This window comes from Pleurodeles waltl, chromosome 11, assembly GCF_031143425.1.
Source record: "Pleurodeles waltl isolate 20211129_DDA chromosome 11, aPleWal1.hap1.20221129, whole genome shotgun sequence".
Taxonomy (NCBI): Eukaryota; Metazoa; Chordata; class Amphibia; order Caudata; family Salamandridae; genus Pleurodeles; species Pleurodeles waltl.
The window spans coordinates 232595016-232616042 of NC_090450.1; the positions used below are offsets into that span (position 1 = coordinate 232595016).

Genomic DNA, 21027 nt, shown 5'->3' on the forward strand with positions numbered 1-21027 from the left:
CAGCTATCGACAGTGGCGTTTTGGACCATCTAACCACCTGGTCTTCCAGTTTTGATATTGCCCTACTGTAGTTCTCATGGATCACCAGATCTGAGTCTCCGTGTATCCCTCCCCCCTAAGTACTTGACAGGCTCGAGTTCCATTCTAAGGGATAATCTAATTCAATTGGTTTTGTTTTGGGTGTCAGAGGGAATAACACCGACTTCGCTTAATTTATTCCTAGCCTAGAATGCCCTTCAAAGCCTGTGTATTCCCGAAGGAATGGTGCCAGGTGCAATGTAGGGTTACGGACATATAGAACCATGTCATCCGCGTAAAGAGATGTCAATCGGCCTTAGTTGAAACCTCAGTACAGATGCAGCGTGCCTCTGGCGCATCACGCATGCTAGGGGTTCAAAGGCTAGTCAAAACATAATTGGGAAGAGGGGGCATCCCTGTCTTGTACCCCGGTGCATGGATATCAAGTCTATGTGTGTCCGTTGATTCGCAACTTGGCCACTGGGGCGTATACAATTATTGCACCCATTTTAAAAACGTTTCTTGTTCCTCCATTCAATTTAGAATAGCGAACATATAAGTTCTGTCAATAGTGTCTGAGGTCTGCTGGCTAAAATTGTCACTAAAATTTTTGCATTGTGTTAATGTGTGAGAGAGGATGGTATGATTTGCAATGTTCTGCTTAGGGTAAGCCTCCTCATATAACACATACAGGTGGGGCGCAAGAAGGTCTGCAAATTCCTAATAAAATTCATTCAGGCCATCCTGGCCCTGTGCCTTGCCATCATGGAGTGTCAGAATAGCCTCCCGCACCTCATCAACCCATATAGATTGACTTAAGTATACTTTTTGACCTGGCAGCAGCCATGCCAGGGCAATATCATCGAGGTACTCGGCTATCTCCACTTCCGTGGCGATCCTCAAGCCACAGATAGCTGCAAGAAGAAGCCCGAAAAGGCCCTCAAAACTGCCAGCGTATGATATTTATCCTTTCCATCCTGGCCATTGATTTTTAACCACATGGCTCTGCACCCAGGTGGTCTCAGGGGTGTGGAATTTAATAAAATATCTACTTGTCCATGAGACAGGTTGCTTCATAAATCTGCTTGTCCTGTAAAAAAAAATGCAAATGCAGTTAACAAATCTTTTCTAGAAGTATGATTTCCTGGCCTGCTTTTGTAAATTATACTGAATTTATAAAAGCTGTAAATCTTCTCCAATGCAAGGGCGTATGTCATAGGTGCACTTTTGTGACTTTTTAAAGAATTGGGGCTCCTAGTTAGGTCTTGAGTCAACCAAGATCTTTTGTTTTTATTAAAAAATTCTGTCTCTCTCTCTCGAGCTATAGACTGGCTTCACTGTGAGTGACAGCATTTTGCTCTTTCACAAGGAGTTTATTGGCACACAAAGTTTTGCTTAGAGCTAGAGACTGTTGTGGCAGTGCGTTCTTTTTGAGACACAAAAACGTTATTGTTTTTTTGCCAATGTCTGTTATCATGGTGAGGGCGTGGTAGCTCCCACAACAAATACGTTTTACAAAGACCATGTCAAGACAAGACTCCCATTATCAAAACCAAAAGGCTGAGCACCAATACCAGACCTATTGGCTTTGCCAAATAATTTATATTTTCATGTTTCCCATAATCTTGTTGAAACTGGTTGCACTGATTATCAATATTAAACATTTTAGTAGATGATGCTTCAAATAAATAGTTCCTAAAATTTCACAGTAAATGAGCAAAATGTTTTTCCTAGTTGCATATTTTTGTGAATATTTAATTTGAAAGCAAAGACTCATCAATCTTGCTTTCAATATTCTGTATATATTTGCATCTAAAAAGAGAGCAATCTGGGAGCATTATGTGTAGCCTTATATTGTTAAACTTTGCAAACATGTGTACATATTTTTATACTAGGACCGCTGTCAGCAGTGCAGTCTGAGCTTACAACAACTTCTTGCCCTAATAACAATGGCCTTGCATCAATGAATACAAGTTCAAACATCATTACCATATGAACATAAGTATTACCTTAACTGCAGAAAATGCTCTTCCCTGATCCATAATTTGGTACTGTAAACCGGCAGCCAAAGAGTTTGTGTTGCAGGGGGATGGGCCTACTTGTCCCAAGGACAAAATAAACATGAAAACTTGTCCTTGACCCCAAACAGTATGTCCTGGGAGTCGGCCTATAGGAATTCCACACCCCTGTGGTCTTCAACCTACTTGCCAAATGTCTACCTGGGTGTCCTCCCTCCCCACAGGCTCTTGCCACGTGTCAACGGGAGAGATAGCGTAGTTCCCTCTCTGCCATGGTATTATAGTTTGTAATTTGTTTGCTAATGTTGGCTGGTATATAAGCACAGGGCTCGTTTCATATATTCATTCTAATTTGCTCAACATTTGAATAATATTGTGCAGTCGCATACATATCTTTTAGTATCCATGTGTGTGTATTTATAGTGACCCTGTGTATGGTGGCTTTAAATGCTTACCAGAGGGTATCCACTCCAGCCACGATTCCTTATTTGTGTAAAAATATTCAACAATAGCTAAATGCACGCTTTCCCCGTACACCGAGACCAGCATTACTGCAGGTCTGAATCACCGTGTGAATTGTATAGGTGTGTTTGTGGGGACAGATATCTTGTTCAATTGGGTTGTGGTCCGATAGGGTTCTGGCAAGGTGCTGTACGTCCAGCCTCCAAGCCCTCACTTCTGTGGTCGTCAGCCAGTAATCTAGTCTAGACCCGGTGTTGTGTACTGAGGAAGTGGAAGATCCCTCCCGATGGGCTAGGTTCCTCAACCTCTGGAGGTCCACTAGTCCATACTTCCCCCAGACCTCCCATAAGTCCTTGGCCAAGTGACCCCCATGCCATGTTACATGTGACGACCTCCTGTATCTCGTCGAGGTATGTTTTCAGGTCCCCACCCCCACAAGACCGCCATTGGTGATGTGGAGTGCAGTTTATTCCAAATTTGCTTGTAAAACTCTAAGGTCATCTGTGTGAGGCCTGTAAGTGTTAATCAATGTAACTAGTGTCCCACGGAGACTACTCTGCAGGATGACATACCTTCCCTTATCATCCGTCTCCGTCTGAGTGACTGTAAATGGTACCCCTCATTTTATTAATATTAAGACCCCCCTGGCATATGAGGAGTAGGAGGAGGCCAGCTGGCCGCACAGCTCCCGCCATCTGTTTCGTTAAGTGTGTCTCTTGTCTTCTGTATTGGAGAAGCGTTGCTCCGCTTCTGTCAGTCTTGCCATTTGTTTGTCTAGTTTTACAGTCTTACATTCGTAGGTTCAGGTTATCTATTTTGCCATCTATGGATTGCAAACTCTGCTGCATTGCCAACAGAGTAGTTTCTGGTGCCGTGGCACCCCCGGCTTGGGTTGTATATGTCTTGCTCCGCAGCTGTCTGGTGGGTTTCTGCTGATTTTCCTTGCCTCGAAATTAAGGCGCAGTTGTGTCTTGTCTGGTTTCCGCTTTCTGGCGGGCAGATGCTGCTAAGCCTTTGCAGCATGGGGGTCACCAGTGCTGTTAGTACCACGGGCGATGTTGGACAATTGGACTGGATAGCACTGCAGATGTTGACAGCCAGTTATGTAAGTATGTTTCCCTCCTGAGCAGTGACTATCTTGCAGAGGCATTGTCCCTTTAGGCACCGATGTAATATTTGTAGCCCTGGGTTTGAGGTCTCAGATGTGCTGTGCTATTGTACTATGTTGTTTGTTACTGCTCATTAATGCTCTCAGCCTCTGGTAGGATGTTCGTCCCAGTGCCAGCGTGCGAGGCGGTATCATAGGGGCCTCTGAAAGGGTAACAGCAAATGTCCTGGGACTCTGAGTGTTTAATACTGGGCTGTTACGCACATCCAGTGCCCACCCCGGTGCTGCTTCTCGCTCCGTAGCGGGACACACAGGCCCGCTCAGGCGGTAGGATTTCCCAGACTCGCGGGTGCCCGTCTGACTTTGTGCCTGCTCCCGTGCCACACACACTCCAGTCTCCTCAGTGGCTCAGGAGTAACCGATCAGCTTGTAGTCAGGCCCCATTCCTCTCACCTCACAGATTCCGGGGCCTTCATGAACAGCAGGGTTCATGGCTGTGTTGTGGCAGGTGGGTTGTCTCTTCAGCAGCACCACAGTGGTCCCCTGTGCAGCCACATCTGTCGGCAAATCGTCTTGGTGCCTGCATTCCTCACCGGTGCACCAGTGCACATTCCCGGCGTATCTTGTCTCGATGGTCCTCTGTGCTGGCGTGCTGCACCAACAGCGCAGAGCTCCGCTGGTGTCACCACCTCTGCAGACTTCACTCCTCCCCATCCTAAAGTAGCATCAACGAGATCCCACTTTGAGGCACTGCAAGCAGGATATGATCTGTCCACAGCCAATCAGGTGCTCCACTGCTGCCTGACTGCCGGCGCCTCCCGCTCTCCAGGTCCAGTGGTTACTTCTCTCTTAGGCAGCCACCATCTTGTGTTCCGTCGCCCAAGGGAGTGAACATCTTTGTTTAGTATCAGTTCACTGAGATGACCCAGTCTTTGGATAATTTTAGTAGTTCATCAAAGGAGTAAACTGCTCTTCCCTTCTGCATAACCCAACAACAGCCAATAGCCAATAGCCCACTCAGTTAAGAAGACCTGGCAGATTTAGTAATTCCTGGAGCTATATGCCATCAAATTGTTGACTGGATAACTTAGGAAATCACCAACTGGTCCAGTGATTTTTGGTTGCTTTAGTTTTTTACTTTTTGGGCCTTTAAACTGAATACAGTTAGGGATGCAAACATAAAAGGAAGGAAAACCCTCATAGAGTGCATGACCCTAAATACAATTTGGAAGTGGCAAATGGAAGTGCTTGTCATCATTGCTTTCAAATGATGACAAAGGGTGTCGATTACAACAAACAGATATGAGGTAGAATTAAGCATCACTTTCAAGCAGGCAGGAAGTATGGTAGTTGAAGGTGGGGGGTAAGGGTAGAGAAATGGTGGAAACGTGGAACAACATATATATGCTTTAAGATATCTGACCCCTAAACTCTGCTGCTTGCAACCATAATATTACCATGAACCCCTCAGGATAGAAATCTGCCTTAAGCATGTCCCAGGGATGAAAAATGCTGGTCTCATACTGTTCATACATGCCTCAGTCTTTGTATGTGGTTTGGTTGACGTCTATTGTGAAGAAACTTTTATCTCCACTCTCTTGAATGGTGAATTGTGACGGATTTCGTTCCAAGACAAGTGTCTTTGTGGGGCCCACAACTTTCCAGAGCGTTCTATTGCTTCCTTGCTGAAGAGAGAACAGTATGACAAATCATTTTTCAGGGATTTGGATTTGGATATGGGAGAGGAAAATATGTTCACTGTCTGTGGGGAATATGTGAAGTAGCTTTTCATTAAAGCTTTCAAGGTGCTCATCCGTATAAATAAGCATTGGTAAAGGCAGTGCAACTGGACTCCGCTAATGCAGGCAGCAAAAGCACATTAAAGGAAGGCCAGAATAAAACACAGAAGGCAGACTGCAATGAAGATGCCCTTCCTTTCAATACAATCCTGTTTTTGTTTTTATGTCAAGTTAACACCTGCTGACAAAAGAGCCTTCCTTATAGTCTTTCAAAGTTGCTACATCATTGAAAAAGAGAAACTATACTGAACCCTCCCTTGGCAGTGAACGTGTTACTACATAGTAAACAGTATCAGAAAGGATGTCTCTTTCGTACCTGCATTACATTTCTTTAAAACTTGGAACAAAGCCTCTCTCAGTTGCACTTATGAGAAGCCTCCAGGAGGGGCAGGTGGGCCAGCGATAAGGGTGGGTTGATGGGGGTTAACAGTTCAGTGTTTTAGTTATTCTGTGGTACTAGTGGTGAACAGTAGAAAAGTTAATGTAAAGGAGTTTGGAGACAGAATTAGCCAAAATGCTTGGCTTATTATGATCTTGTGTGCTTTATGTTGGAAAGGTAGCAGCATTTCTGACATTTGGATTTAAGGCCGTCCACTAACCATATATACCACACAGTAGAGCAAAGTGAGGGCCGTGTTGAATTCTGAAAATATAGAGTGCTACATCATTCAGCGATGTAGGAAATTGTGCATGTTTTACCTAGGGATAGCTTTGTTTTATACCTAGACCTACACTCAAACCCCTCAATAACCATCATGCAAAATATAGGACAGAAGGCATCCAAATTTTGCTCGTGGAGCCAACGTATGTCCGTTAATATAAATCATTGTTTTGTGTGAATGGTTTAGGAGTTTGAACAGCTTGAAGAATTGGTTATTAAATCTAGATGTTTCAAAGGTGTTAATAAGATTTTAATTAAAACCTGAAAAGATCTCTGACGACACAGTTGGGATTACAGATCATCCAGGCCAGACAATGTAGTTACTACATGAGATCATCTCCTCGTATTGTTTAATCTGATCTGATCTGATGTGAGAGTATACTAATGTTGAAAGGATTCAGTGCAGTTGTAAAGCTAGACCTACGTCCAAGAGGAGCCCATGCAGTTCACAAAGTTTGATTCAAAGGATGGCAGTTTAATAAGGAAGACTGCTCTGCAGAAGGAGGTATTGCACCGAGAATCTTTTTAACAGAACAGATTGGTTGTGAATACCCTTACAAATGGGCTCTTGCTTATATAACATGTCTAATTCTAGTATCTTTGTTTATGACGGTTATCCTGTTCCAAAAACCCTTAACCTCAAATGATGAAAGTACATCCTTACTCATAAAGGGGTAGGATTGATGTCCTGAAAGCCTTCAGTAGCTTAACTCGTTTTTCTTAAAATTCCAGATCACTAACATGGCCACGTTCAGTAACCAGATAATGAATTTGTGAGCATGCGGAATATCCAATTAGAAAACTATGGAGGCATGATCAGGTATTGAACTTAGAAGGATTGGAGAGTCTGAGATAATGGTGGCTGAATAAGGATATATATTCATAGCCACTGCCTCTTGATCGGACTAACTGTATTCTTAAGAAAACAAAATTGATAGTGGTTAGTTGCTAAGTTGCTGATGGGAACAAGTACCCTGTGGCATTAACCCACCTGCAACACACGAGGTGATTCAGCAAGCGGACCTCGTGGATCCTGCAGGATCCCCTAGTACAAGGTTCTGTGACCGGGGAGATTTGTCGAAGTATGGGACTTTTGCCAATGGAAAAAAAAAACTTATTTTACCCAGTACACATCACTGTAACTAATAACGTTGCAAAGCTAGATTTGTGGGCCAATTAACCAAGTGAATCAAGTTAATCAGTGTAATCATACTTGTGATTGGCAAGTTCCACAAAGGTGTGATAAGCTCCCAAGTAAGTCTTATTGTGCTTGTTGAACCATCTCTGAAAGATAGCTGCCAGTGTTGCTGTCTACATTCTGCCTGATTTATCTGCGAATATTTGTCCCAATGAGCCATTATTTTTGGATGGCTGTTTTCAGGAGATAGGAGTATCAGATAATGCCATGGTCTATTACGAACTAATCTTTTCTAACTAGATACATGCCAGCTTTCATTCCCCCCTTACCTGACTCCTTTAAATGGCTCACTCGAATCATGTTTTCTCACAAATTCTTAAATAAAATGTTTCTGCCACCCACAGCATCCAGCATTGTGGAATGGGTCAGCATAATTTGGTCACTATCTCCCCTCCTGTGGTAGAGGTCATTTTGCTTGAGCAAAATATGCACAACTGCATTAAAAGTAGTTCTCATTAATTCCTGGGCTGGAGTGCCAATGTGTCCTTTTTACACACCAAATATTCTCCATATACATTTGCTGCCACTTGACTTGTTCTGCTCTTGCTTGGACACTGCCTAATTGTGAAGGCGATCTTAGAATTTTGCATTCTTTATTGCAATTTATTATCCAGAGATTACTGTCTCGTGTTCATGGAGGATCATCGATCTTTGACTGTTTTGGGCATACTTTATCATTTTTCACCATTTCATGATTGCCGAAACATTACTTTGAGACTTATCACTATCTTGGCACAGTTAAGTAGAGTTAAAATTACCCTATGCGAATACAGCTATTTACAAAGCCAATAACCCTGTGGCAGGCCATGAAAGGCCAAACCCGTAGACTTTGCCAGTCCTTGTTTAATATTCAGACTACACTACAAGGGAAACGAAACCTTGGGGTACATCAGTGGCCTCGCTAATTGATTTTAGTTGCACTTTAAAAATGGCTTACATAGCATGTCTAATTCTAGTATCTTATTTAGGACTGTCATTCTGTTCCACAAACCCTTAACTTCTAAAGTTGAAAGTACATCCTTAAACGTCAAGGGGTGACATTGATGTTCTCAAAGTCTTCCGCAGCTTAAAAGTTGTTTTGGAAGAAAAACGAAGGAGTATATGAATATTAAAACTTAAGATCACTATGAAAAGTGTGCACCTGCCAAACCTAGCTACCACTTATGAGTTTTGGTTTCAAGTAATGGTGTGCGGAATGAAAGACTGAATGCGTACAGCCATGGGTAAAATGAATTGCAGAAAAACCCGAGATGGTGGTGGGGGATTGTTGGACAAGGACTGCAGCACCTTTTGACATGGGTACCTGCCCTCTGCATGTTAAAGTATGAAGTGCCAGTTTTAAAGTGGGTAGCAAACTTTTCCCAGTGTCTCTTTTAAATTAAGCACTTGCATGCCTTTTCCATTTGCGAATACTGAAGAAAATATGGCCCTCTTAATCTGTTGGTGGTACTGCTCGGTACTGTCTCCAGTTGTGCACTTCTCACAGGATTATTGGAATAGCTTGCCTTTAGGGTTTCCCAGGCTATTCACTGATTGACTGAAAGTGATTCAGATTGTGTCATCTCATTTAATCAATAGATCCTAGTAATTGTGCCTTGCTTCTCCTTTAAGTGCCTTGGCGACCCGTAGTGAACAGATTAAGATACTTGGCCCCAGATGTACTATGTATTTTAAATGGTAAAAAATGCTTCATTTCGGTGTTTGCTACTGCAGATTTTTTTTTCTTTGTAATGCTCTCATCTTCATAGTCTGTAAGGTTTTTTTGGATTCTAAAATGCAATTCCGAATGGATAACAATGTGGTATCTGAAATGGGTGGGTTCTGTGCGTCCCTTCCAAGTACCACATCTGTATCCTATGTATTGATTTTTAGGGAGCACAATTTGGTTGTCAAATTCGGAAAATTAACCAGCACCTCAAAGTTGGTGGTATTGCATTGGCCCTCCTCTTTGTGAATGTAAAAAAACAAAAACAAATTTGTTGAACAGTATGCAGTAGTCTGATACCACGCCCAGCTCTATAACATTTAATTTATTTTATTTGTCTTTTTTCCCACTGCCTCATTCTCATTCTTTTGGTTAGTTTTTTAAAAAGCAATCACAGACATGGTAGTCTGCTGATTCTAGCAGACCACCATCCCCGTGAAGATCTCCCAACTGTAGAGATTCACAATTAGGATTTGGAAATTAAAAAAATTACCATATTAGTACTTAGACCAAAGCTTAAAATTCTTCACTGGTCACAAATTGTCCTAACTGCTCCACATTGCAGTTCTCCACAGTTTCTTCAGGAATAAGTCTAGCCCATCTCTTAGCCGACACCCACAGTATGTATTCCAAATTCAGGTCAAGTTGGGAGTTTCTTGTAATTTTTTCATGCAACACGTTCGCTGGCAAAGTTTCTAAAGGAAGTCCTTGGTTAATGGTATTTTATATTTAAATCATTTTTAATGTAAAGTTAGTCCTTTTAATGCAATTGTAGATATCCGTTTTATAGACTATGGTCTAAATAATTTTTTTTTACTTACTACTATTATTTTCAGGAATAAAAAGGATCGAAGCCTAGTTTGTGGAATTTTTCAAACTTTCTGAGTTGCTTATAACTTACCTTTTATTCCATGGAAATTGAAGCAACTCTTACCCGAGTCACTGTTCAGTAACTTTAAACTTGTTATCCCCATTGCCTAACCACCTGACCTGCTAGTGCCAAAAATCCTATGGGTGACAGAGCGGCCAGAAAATAAAAACAATGCAACATCTCCAGACCTTTTTCATCAGTGCCCTTGAATAAAGAATAGAGAAGTACATCAGTAAATTGCTCTGATCCCTGGAGGGCCATCTATCAGGAGATAAAGGAGAGAGGCATTTCTCAAGGTGAAAAGCTAAATTTAGCATGCATATGCTACTGACTCCAACCTCTTTAAACTCCACCCCGGTATATACGCATGTGAATAATTTAAAGATCCTTCATCATTTCTCATTATAATGGTCGTAGCATGTAAAGTGATACAATAGGCAATATGAGAGGATGCGTAGGTTAGGTGGTCACATCCTGTGCAAAGCCAAAGGTTATCACAAGTTGTGGTTAATAAATGTGGGGAAAACCTGCTGTGATCGTCGTGCTGGAAGCTTCAAGGTTAGGTTATCTATTGATGGAAACAATAGGAATTTACTCCCAAGAAGCGTTTCCAATAATTGGTGTTATTTGGTATTTACATAATATGATAGCTTCAGCTCCCATAACGCTCTTTTCTGGTCCACTGGAAAAAGTGGAACAGGGAACTGCAGTTAAGTTCCTGATATCCTAGTGCTGACTGCTACATAGCTAGAAACTTCACATCCATGCTGCACTAAGGAGTCCTACTGGACTATCTGAAACTGGGACTTTTTGTTTTCAGTCTTCCAGGTGATGTGACCATTTTCCAAGATGCATGGTAATTTTGAAGCTGTACTTCAAAAACTGTAACGTGAGAGCTGAGATAAAACCCATTCAGATAGTGCTAGCAAATACATCTTAACATTACATTGTTGAGGACCACTTGTGGACTTGGAACCAAACCTTATCTTCTCAACCTTCCATTTACTGAGATAATCTACAACACATTGTACTATCAGGAATAATGGGGCTGGAGCTTGCAATTTCCTTTTTTTTTTGTTGCGGTGTCCTTGAAAACCTAAACCACGAATGTCAAGGTTGATGGAACTGATGAAACTGCCCTTCCAAAGACTTTTAGAACAAGGCTTGGGCAACACCTGTTCAAACCCAGGTCTGGGGAATGTACTTTACACCATTATATTAAAATCAACTATTGCTCCCTAATCTTCATGCAATTAGCTATTTAGCATTACCTACATACAGTTCTGCGGATGCTTCTCATTATTGGTTTGCGTCGCACTCTGTTGGAGCCTTCCACCTCTTATGTATGCTATTCCAACACTGGCCTTGGGTCCTGTCAAACTTGCTTTCTCATCGCAGTCAGTCAGCCAACAGTCAGGACATGGATGACCCACTTGCACTGCATGGAGTTGACCTCTCAGTGCAGCAACATGTTTATGCCTTGGAAGATGTGCTCCTGTCATCCATGGTTCCTAAGTACGCCCATCATGTGCAATATTTTCACACAGTAATGCTTTATGTTTTTACCTAACTGTACATAGCATTCTGGGACTATCATTTGTTTGTTTTGTTGCAAGTATGCTCTATTGACTAAAAAACCATTTTGGTTTGGTGTAATTGTCTGTCCCCATGAATTCAATTGTAGTGCAAGAATGATTTGAAGGGCACTCCACTTCCAACCTGTTGACCACCAAATGGCAATAAGCTATGAAGTATAATGACTTTCAATTTGAGTAGTGGTTGCAAACATGGCAGTATTGGTTTTCATCTCCATGAAATCTTAGTTCCCTGCACAGCTACACAGTTGCCTATTTGGCTAATGGTTTGATCAGCAGGTTTAAACTCGTCAGTCCCTATTGGTTCCTCATGTCCCTTGTCTGAGTATCCCTTGTTTACTTTTACTACAGTTTTATGATTGCTGTGTTTAAGCGCTCTGCTTTTTCTGCAGGTAACATGTTAGTCTTTCTGTTTAGTTCCGGTAACACGATAATATTCAGCCTAGTTTTCCATCTGTGTTAATCTCCCTGTTTCGTGTTAGTTTGGGATTTTCCTTTCTAATTCTAATACTTTCTTATTCATTGCTTTAGTGTCATTTGTGCATTTCTCTTCTGCTTTTCTGTTTCACCTGCACCTCTCTTAGCTGTCATGGTCAGGTCTTGGTTATTTGCTTTAATGTACGTGTTACAAGCCCTGCATCTTTGTAGGTATTTTGGACTAATTCTGTATGGTGTCTCGTGCATGTTAAACTCATAAGTTCGCCTTTGGCACATTGTCCCCATAGGGTTGCTGAGGGAACAGCATGGCTTAAACTCCATAGGCAAGGGCTGCCCCTTGCCACTTAGTGGGCTAGGCAGTACCCACAGGACAAACCTAGTTATCCTACAATTATTTTTTATTGTAGATAAACTTGGAATAGGTTGGTATCATAGTAGAAAGTGTAGTGACGATCCCAACTCCATAGTAGCCTCTCAATACGAATCACTGAAAAATGTACCTGGGTCTGTCATCTCCGAAACAATCAACTTCAAATGTAGCAGAGACATACAGTTGGGGAGGGGAGGCGTAGCATCCCTTATATCTTGAATAATTACATTGAATATGAATCAGCTGATGTCCCGTCAACAGTGGCGGCTCCTCCGTTTGGGCGGAGGAGCGTTGCCTCTTGCTAGCAGTGGCAGCTGCAAAACCTTTTGAAGAAAATGAGAATAAACTGTTTATTATCGTTTTCTTTAAAAGGGACGGGTCACGGGGTGACGTGCATTGAGGGGGAGTGCTGAGCACTCCCCCTTCACAGCACATGTGTGTTTGGCCGGCTGTCTCGGGCCGGCCAAACACACATGCGCTGTAGGCTCTCTCCAGCCCAGCAACACAGTTGCCGGGCTGGGGAGAGCCTGCACATGCTCACAGTCTTCCTGGGAGCACCCTGGCTGGGCACTCCCACACAATCCTGACGCATCTCTGAGCAGCATCAGGATTGGCGTGGGGCAGGCTGGGAGCCTGTGCTTGCAGAGGAGTGGTAGAGGAGAAAAAGGTTTTTTGTTTTTTTAAGTAAATTTAATGTTTATTTCCTCCTGGCTCCCCCCTCCTGCGCCTCCCCGCCCCTTCTGCGGCCCTCGAGCCGCTACTGCCCGTCTAACCGCCCCAGATCACACAAGTTTAGCTGTGTTATGGGGTGGATGTATGTGGTGCTGATTGGAATTATGTGGTAGGATTGGAATTGTGATGTGTGGAATTGTGTGGTGTTGAGTGGACTTGTGAAGTGGAATTATGTGGCATGGTGTGCAGTAGAATGGTGGGGATACTAATTATGTGGTATGGAGTGTACTGTAATTATGTGGAGTGGGATTGCGTGTTATGGAGTGTAATTATGTGGAGTGGCATTGTGTGTCATGGAGTGGCATGTAGTGGAGTGGAATAATGTAGTGTGATGAATTTTTGTGGCATTCTATGTTATGGATAGGCTATATGTGGTGTGAAGTGGAATTGTTTTGTGAAGTTAAATTATGGATTATGTGGTGTGGAATGAAACTGTGGAGTTGAATTGTGTGTCATGGAACTGTGTGGTGGTGGGTGAAATTATGTTGAGTGGAATTATGTGGCATGTAGTGCATTTATGGGGATTATGTGGCAGAGTTGATTTATGTGGTATTGAGTAGAGTGTAATTAAGTGGAGTTCAATTATGTGGTGTTGAGTGTTATGTGGAGTGTAAATGTGTGGTGTGGAATTGGTTGGCACTAAATGGTGTGGAGCTGTGGGGGGTTGTGTGGAGTTGAATTATGTGGAGTTTCATTATGTGGCATGGTGTGTAGTCGTATGTGATGTGGAATCATGTAGCATGTTGCAAAGGTGAATTTTGTGGAGTGTAATTGCGTGTTGTGTAGTAGAGTGGATATATGTGGCATGAAGTGTAATTTTGTAGGTTGGAATGGAATTGTGTAGTGGAATTATCTGGAGTTGAATTGTGTTGTGTGAAGTGTAATTATATGGTTTGAAGTGGAGTTATGTTGTATGGAGTGGTATTATGTGAAGTGGAATTAAGTGGCATAGAGCGGATTGGAAATATATAGAGTTGAATTTATTGGACTGTGATTATATGGCATGAAGTGGAATGGTGTGGAGTGAGTGTGGGTAGTTTAGTTGTGTGCCGTGGAATTATGTAAGGTTTAAATGTGCAGTGTGCAGTGCAATTATGTGGTGTTTTGTGTGTTGTGGCACTTAATTGTGTGGCGTTTGAATTATGTGGAGTTGAATGTTTGTTGCCCATCTACTGCAGTGCTGAGGGAGCAGCCTTCATCGGAGGTGAAACGATGTTTCTCTTTTCTGTCATTGGGGAAAATCAATCCGTGTGCGCGAAAATTGGCTACAAATGCATTTAGTTCTCATGGAACTTCACAGTACAAGCTTGCACAAGCGAAAAATACGTTGCTTATGCAGCAACTGAAATGTGCACATGGATGTGGCACAGATTCAAAATTTGTAACCATGGCCAATTTCAGAAACATGGCAGGCACAAATCCGTTCACATGTCTCTTTCAAGGAGAGATTGTAATGATCTGTGCTTATAGAGTGTTAACGTACCGCTATATGCTAGTCCTGCAAAATAATTCTGTTGCATGAAAGAAATGTAACCTCCGTGCCAATAAAAATATCAAAGCATTTATAACCTAAGTTGCTAAACAGCGTGCTTGGGCTTAGCCATAACAAGTCGCACTCACAGTCCCAGGCTGTGTCACACCAGCTCCACAGTGTTCTGCTTGTTGTATAGAGGGCAAATATATTAAAAAAAATAGGTGGGAACCAAGTTATTTGCAAATATGGTGCAATAGCGTCTCAAAAGGCGCTAGAGTTCAAACATTTTAACATTAAATATTGCAGCACACTTAATGGATAAAGCATGGATACTCTTAGACAAAATCTAATTGTATTCCTGTAACTCAAACGCAAACAAAACAGATATCCCTTACCAAACCTGTGAGAGCTTCAGATCTTTGATCCCTGCCATGGGGAGGGGGAAGAGGCAACAGCAAACAGAGAACCCGGTGAATTAATATACTTTGAAGTCAGAGAAAGAAATGTAAACAGGCACCCTCAGAAAACCGCGTCTGACATTTGATCTCAGTCTTTAAATGCACAGTAAATGAGGCAGGATAAGAATAAGATTTACAGGCCTGTTCACAGAAACAGAGCTCGGAGCAAGTGAAAACACGAGAGCTCCTGTGAAGTGCTTAAAAACAAAGAAAAAAGTAGTTCCAAAAACACTTCCTAAAATGGGAGCAGTGGATGGATATTAGTAATTGGTCCATGCTCTCTGGGAGGGCTAAACACGGGAAGAGGCATGATGCATGAATGCCATGGACAGATGCGGAGAAAGAATATGAGAGCAATGATGAAGCCAGCAAATGTGAAGCCTGTGGGCAGGCTGAAGCCCACACATTGAATACAACATTTCTCAAGACTGCACATGCGCTGTCTAGCCGAGACTTAAAAAGGGACGTACTGCTGTTGAAAGTAGGGGCTGAGTTCTAAGAATGCTGCAGTGACAGACAAGTGCCAGTTTTCAGAGGCCTGTGCTAATTTCTCTGCTTCTCAGGGTTAGTGTGACTCAGAAAAGATGCAGACAGTGGGGTAGGATCATCATTTTGAACAGTGCCACTTTACCTCGTATGTGTAGAGGGAGTGATGTCCAAGTCTGGAATTCCCGTTTCATGCAGGCCTCCAGGTGGGCTATATTGAGAGACCAAGTAAACTCCGGAAGCACTGAGATATGGATACCTAAGTGTGTGAAACTAGGTTGTCGGATTGGGATAAAAAAAGGTTTGATAGGGGACGGCCTTGTCTAGTGCCCCAGTGGATTGGAAAGGGGTCGAAGAGCATTCCATTGATGCGTACTTGTGCTTCTGGTGAGGAATACCAGAGGCTGACATATCTACGGAATCTAGGACCAAACCCCATGCGTTGCAGCGTAGCCTTCAAGCAGGACCATTCAATTGAGTCATATGCTTTTTCAAAATCTACAAGGAGTAGAGCACATGTATCTGAAATCACCGACCTACGGGCTAATGAAAGATGCAGGCACATGATGCAGTGTCTTGTGTTATGTCTCAACATAAAGCTGCATTGGTTGGGGAAAGCTGGGTTGGTGAGTACCAGAGTGAGCAGCTGGGAAAATATCTTGGGGAAAGATTTATTGGCTACTATTAATGAGGGAAATAGGCCCACATGAGGTGAAGAACTCTGGGCGGGGGGAGGAGGGGGCTGTTGGCAGTTTTGTGAATGACAACAATGGTTGCTAAATCTAAACCACTGGGGAATGGGCCTCTGGTTCCAGCTTCTAGGTTCAGGTCTAGAAGCCAGATTGGGAGGAGCTCTTGGAACTTCCAGTAATATTTAATAGGGTAGCCATCAAGTATCCTATCTGTGGTTCAAGCTGGTCAAGGAATCCCCAATTTCTTGTGTTTGTGGGGAGATAAGATCTTCTCTTTGAGAGACAGCAATAGGGATGAGAGAGCAATATTGGGTAGTATGAAGATGGTTGTTTCAACTGGGGATTGGGGGTTTGGGGCATACAGAGTGCAGTAACAGTCAGCGAAGCTTTCGGCTATGGCAGAGGTTTTATGTCTCTGTACTTTGTAGTTATTGTAAGAGTGCCAAAATGGTGGGGCAAAGAGTCAAGTAACAAGAAGGCCTACGTTTGGGGAATGGTGTGTCACTCCGAAATCCACAGTATCCAGAAGAAGCATGTCAATGATGCCAGTGAATGGTAAGCTATGGGCGAGCCTGAAGCCCTTTATAGTGAACAACACCCCTCTCAGATGTTTAACATCTAAACTGGTTACCACTTGACTATTTATTGTGAGTAGGATTTGTTCTGGGCATTGAATTCAGAAGGCCCCACAATATTACAGAAAGTGTCAATCAGAAATAACTGTCTGAATGGCTCCAGAGCTCTGTTTGTAATTATACTGCTTAAACTATCTTGCCAGCAGTAACCATATTTTTCTCTTATATTTACTCACTCGTATGTAGATTTTAGTCCCACAAAAACAAAGGTGTTTGCAAAGTTTTCAAGGACCTGTTTTTTAAGATCTCATAAAGGGTGCTACTATAACAAAAATATAACAACCAATTTTAAATTTCCTTTTATTGTATGAAAGTTTTGGTCATATTGTGAATGATTTCACTTTCGTTTAGGGTAAACAGAAGTAGTACATTTGTGTCTATGCTTATTAATCACTCATGATTACTAGTGATGTAATTGAACAGTTCCATAGCTTGTTTTGCCTATTTTAGTGAGTCATGACAATTATTTTTCATTTTACAAAACTGATGCAGCCTTTGTGTAATTTTGCATATGTTTCTTTTCTTGCAGCACCTTGTTGTGTAGGAATCTTCCTGATGCTGATATTAGGGCGCAATTGGGTTGTTGTTGCTTTATATGTGGGGTGGGTGTACCTTGATTGGGACACACCTCAGTCTGGCGGCAGAAGATCAGAGTGGGTTAGAAACTGGACTGTCTGGAGACATTTCAGAGACTACTTCCCGATTCACGTAAGCATATTACTCTAGAATTTTAAAAATTGCTCAACAGCACCTGCATGAGAATTGTTTGATTGTAGCGTATCAGTATCATGCTACTTCTTGTACAAGAACAATCCTTCTGTGCAGAGTACCACCCTTGTAGTTGTGTTGTCACATCTCTCCCACATGCCTCTCTCTACTTCACAACACTCACCACGACCCATACACATTCCACTTCTGCACAACAGCTTTCATGATCCATTCAACATCCCCACAGAGCACAGGTTTCAGACCTTCCTTGCTTATGCCTGTACCCATCACTGTCCAATATACTACTTAATCTTTTCAGAACAAGACAACAAACCAACCCCTTCAATTGTGACCTTAACAAAAAAATCCCATTCACTTCACCTACCTGGGCTCAAAAACAAACCACTATCCCAGCAGATTGTCCCATCTATCTACTGCAGTGACTAAGCCCCTCAAGACACTGCATAGTACCACTCAGAGGGCCATGAAATGTGTTGTGGCCTCTTTCTATCTTAGGCATTCTCTCCACTACCTTAATGTTCACTGCTACTCAGCCAGTGAGTGAGGTCATTGCATGGTTGGAATGTTGACTCTGTTTGTGCTTGGATGAGTGGACAGTTGGAGTGAGAAGGGCTGAGCGGCAGGATGTTGCTCCTGTTGGGGCTTTATCTGTAACCTACAACTAAGCTAATAAACCTACTTCTTTTATAACCTAGGAGCATCCATCATTGATTACAATAAAATGCTTTTCTGAACACTGTGAATAGATTGTGACTTCACTTTTTCTGTGATCCCAGACGCTGGGACCTTTCACCTTAAATACTGGTATCCCAATTGCGATCGGCAATATGGGTGATTGGTATCCCTCATAAAACATTGGTATTCAGAATATGATGTAAAACCAGTATTAAACCTAGAGATGTCCACAACCCTCATACTACAATAGAAACCTCCAATGTCTCACCACACACACACACAAACACCACTCCTCATACCGGTTATTCACAGGTCAATATCGGACACATAAACACATAAAACTCAGTCTCATACACTCAAACTTCCCTCTTTACCTTTTCCCTTTACACAACACAACTAACAGTAACACCACACCTTATGCTGTCCTGGCAGACACTACTCCTTATTCCTCCCCACAGCAATACCCTATGTCATCGCAGCTTTTATGTCAGTATACAACATACCCGCATGTTGTTAGATTTCATTCAATACAACAGTACCATCTATAACTTCAAAACGCTATGCCTCCTCCTTGGTACACACCACAGTCCAGTGCAAAATATCACCAAGTTTCAGATTTCTTTAACACTTATGTGTGGACATTACTTGGTGAGCAGTTAGTTGCTGCCTTACTATGGGCAGGTGGCCCTAAAGCCTAGGGATGGATCTCAGTGGTAAAGATAAGATCACTGAGACTCATGGTATCTCTCCTCAACTTTTCCAGCTCAGTGCATCAAGAGCAACATTTATTCATTTCACATCTGATAATTCATCTCTCCCTGTTACTACACTGAAGCCTGGATTTTAACTTGTGTGTCAAAATTATCTTTCAAGCCATCTGTTGATGAGATCCCAAAACCCCATTTCTACCAGTTCTTTATGATGGAAAAAAGTAAAATCATTATAGTCAATGCTGATATTAGACGGTTGTATGACTGAACCACGCATGGTTAGAACCACATGCTGAACAACACGGTCGGAATCACAACCATACAACCCTCCCCCTTAACGTAAAAAAAAGTACCCCAACACCCAACACCCACCCTGAGTTCTAAAACTACCCCCACCTCCAAAAACCTCCATGCCCAAACAAAAGTATAATCCCTTCCCCAAGCCCTAAAGCCCTGCCCCTGCAAAACAAAAAGTACCCCCAGCCCCCTCCTTAAAACCCTAGGCCTTGTTAAAAAAAAAAAAAAAAAAAAACCTGCCCCAAACCTCCTCCCTTCCTGAGGCCTAAAATCTTTCCCCACATCACTTCAAACAAAATAACCCCACCACCCACCCTGAGACATAAAAACCTTCCCCTACCCCTACAAATTAAAGTACTCCAACACCCCCACCCGCACTGAGGCCTAAAACTACCCACCACCCTAAGCTCTAAAACCAACCCCTTAAAAAAAACAAATAAAACTCCAACCCTCCCCAAACAGGACCCCCCCCCCCAAGCCCTCCGACTACCTCCTGTTGTTAAACCCCCAGCCCCACTTACCTGGCAGCCGCGTTCCTCTCACTGCTATGTGCCGGAACCATGCAAATGCATGGTTCCTTAACCATGCATTTGCGTGGTTCAGACACGTGTAGTTCATTTTCAAAGAAAGGGAGCACACCGCCTACACTCCAGCAACAAAATATGACCCCCCAAAGCATCATGGTAAATGCAGTTGAATTCGTAGTCCCTTCAAAAAGTAATAGTCTTTCACCTCCGTAGGTGCAGCAAGTGCTGTATGTCACTGTACACGTGTTTCTGGGTTTTGTCAGTCATTGAAGGCTTCGGATTTTGACCAGGATCTGCTTTACAGGTCCCGCTGTCAAAACCTAAAGTGTTTTCTGTGGCTTGGCTGCAGCTACAGAGCTGCAACCAAGCCACAGCAAACAGCTATGTCCTGGGACATAGCTGGAGCCGGGGGGTGGCAGTCCCTAGGGCCATCAGTGACTCCAAGAGGGGGGCCGCACTGCCCGTCTCCAACTGTACACACAGATCCGGGGATGTGGTGATAACCCGGGGCTTGGGTGTCCCAAAGAGACACCCTTGGAGCCCCCCCTTTCTTTTTTTTAAATATATGCCCCGGGGGTTGGTGGTCCCTGGGGTGGGGGTGCACGGCCCCCAGGTTGTGGAGGGGGCACAGGACCCCCCTCAAAATTCAGTGTAGACCCTGGGGGTGGTGGCCCGTGCCACCCCGCAGTACCCCCGCATTCCTGCACCCCTGGGGATCGCCACTTCCCCGGGGCTATAATACCATGATGAAGGGGATCCGTTGCAGACCGTTGGCTCTGGGGTTCGTTGCCCGCTAGGTCCTGCTCCTACTATGTCCTGGGGTACCTACCCCTGGACATAGCTGTTTACTCTGACTGGCGGGAACTTTGACAGGTCTCGGCAAGTCAAATCAAACACTCTGCTTCCAGCGGGCGAGAGCTGTCAAAGTGCTCTTGCCTGCTAGAAGAAGCGGTTTCATCTATTACCCTGTCCGCAGACATGCAGCCAGGGAAAGAGATGAAGCGATTGCTCTTGCACACAGAGACTTGCATATTTAGCAGCTCCCTGTGTCCAAGAGCAGTGCCAACACCAGCAGGAGGCGGGGTGCCAGCTGGGACCGCGGGGCCTTGAGATTTCCCCGGAGTCCCCATTGAGCACACTGGGTGCACAGGGCATCTAGACCTGTTTGGGCCCCAAGGGATGGGGTGCCAGCGGCCAAAATCGGTTAGTGGAAGGGGGCCATGTGTCCCCCCACCCCCATTGAATAGTGGTGGACCCCAGGGGAGGGGGATCCCGGGGCCAAAATAGGCCAGGGAAGGGGGGGAAACACGGCTCCCCCATCAAATAGTGGTGGGCCCCAGGGAATGGGGTCCCCGGGGTTGAAATGGGC

General features: G+C 43.5%; 1 protein-coding gene across 1 annotated transcript in view; it reads left to right on the plus strand.

The window, feature by feature from the left end:
• The window catches only part of LOC138265606 (2-acylglycerol O-acyltransferase 1-like), a 192112-nt gene that overhangs the window by 118341 nt on the left and 52744 nt on the right, over positions 1-21027 (plus strand). Inside the window, exon 2 of the mRNA XM_069213467.1 lies at positions 17250-17428. Within this exon, the coding sequence (XP_069069568.1) occupies positions 17250-17428 (179 nt within the window). The remainder of the gene's footprint in view (positions 1-17249; positions 17429-21027) is intronic.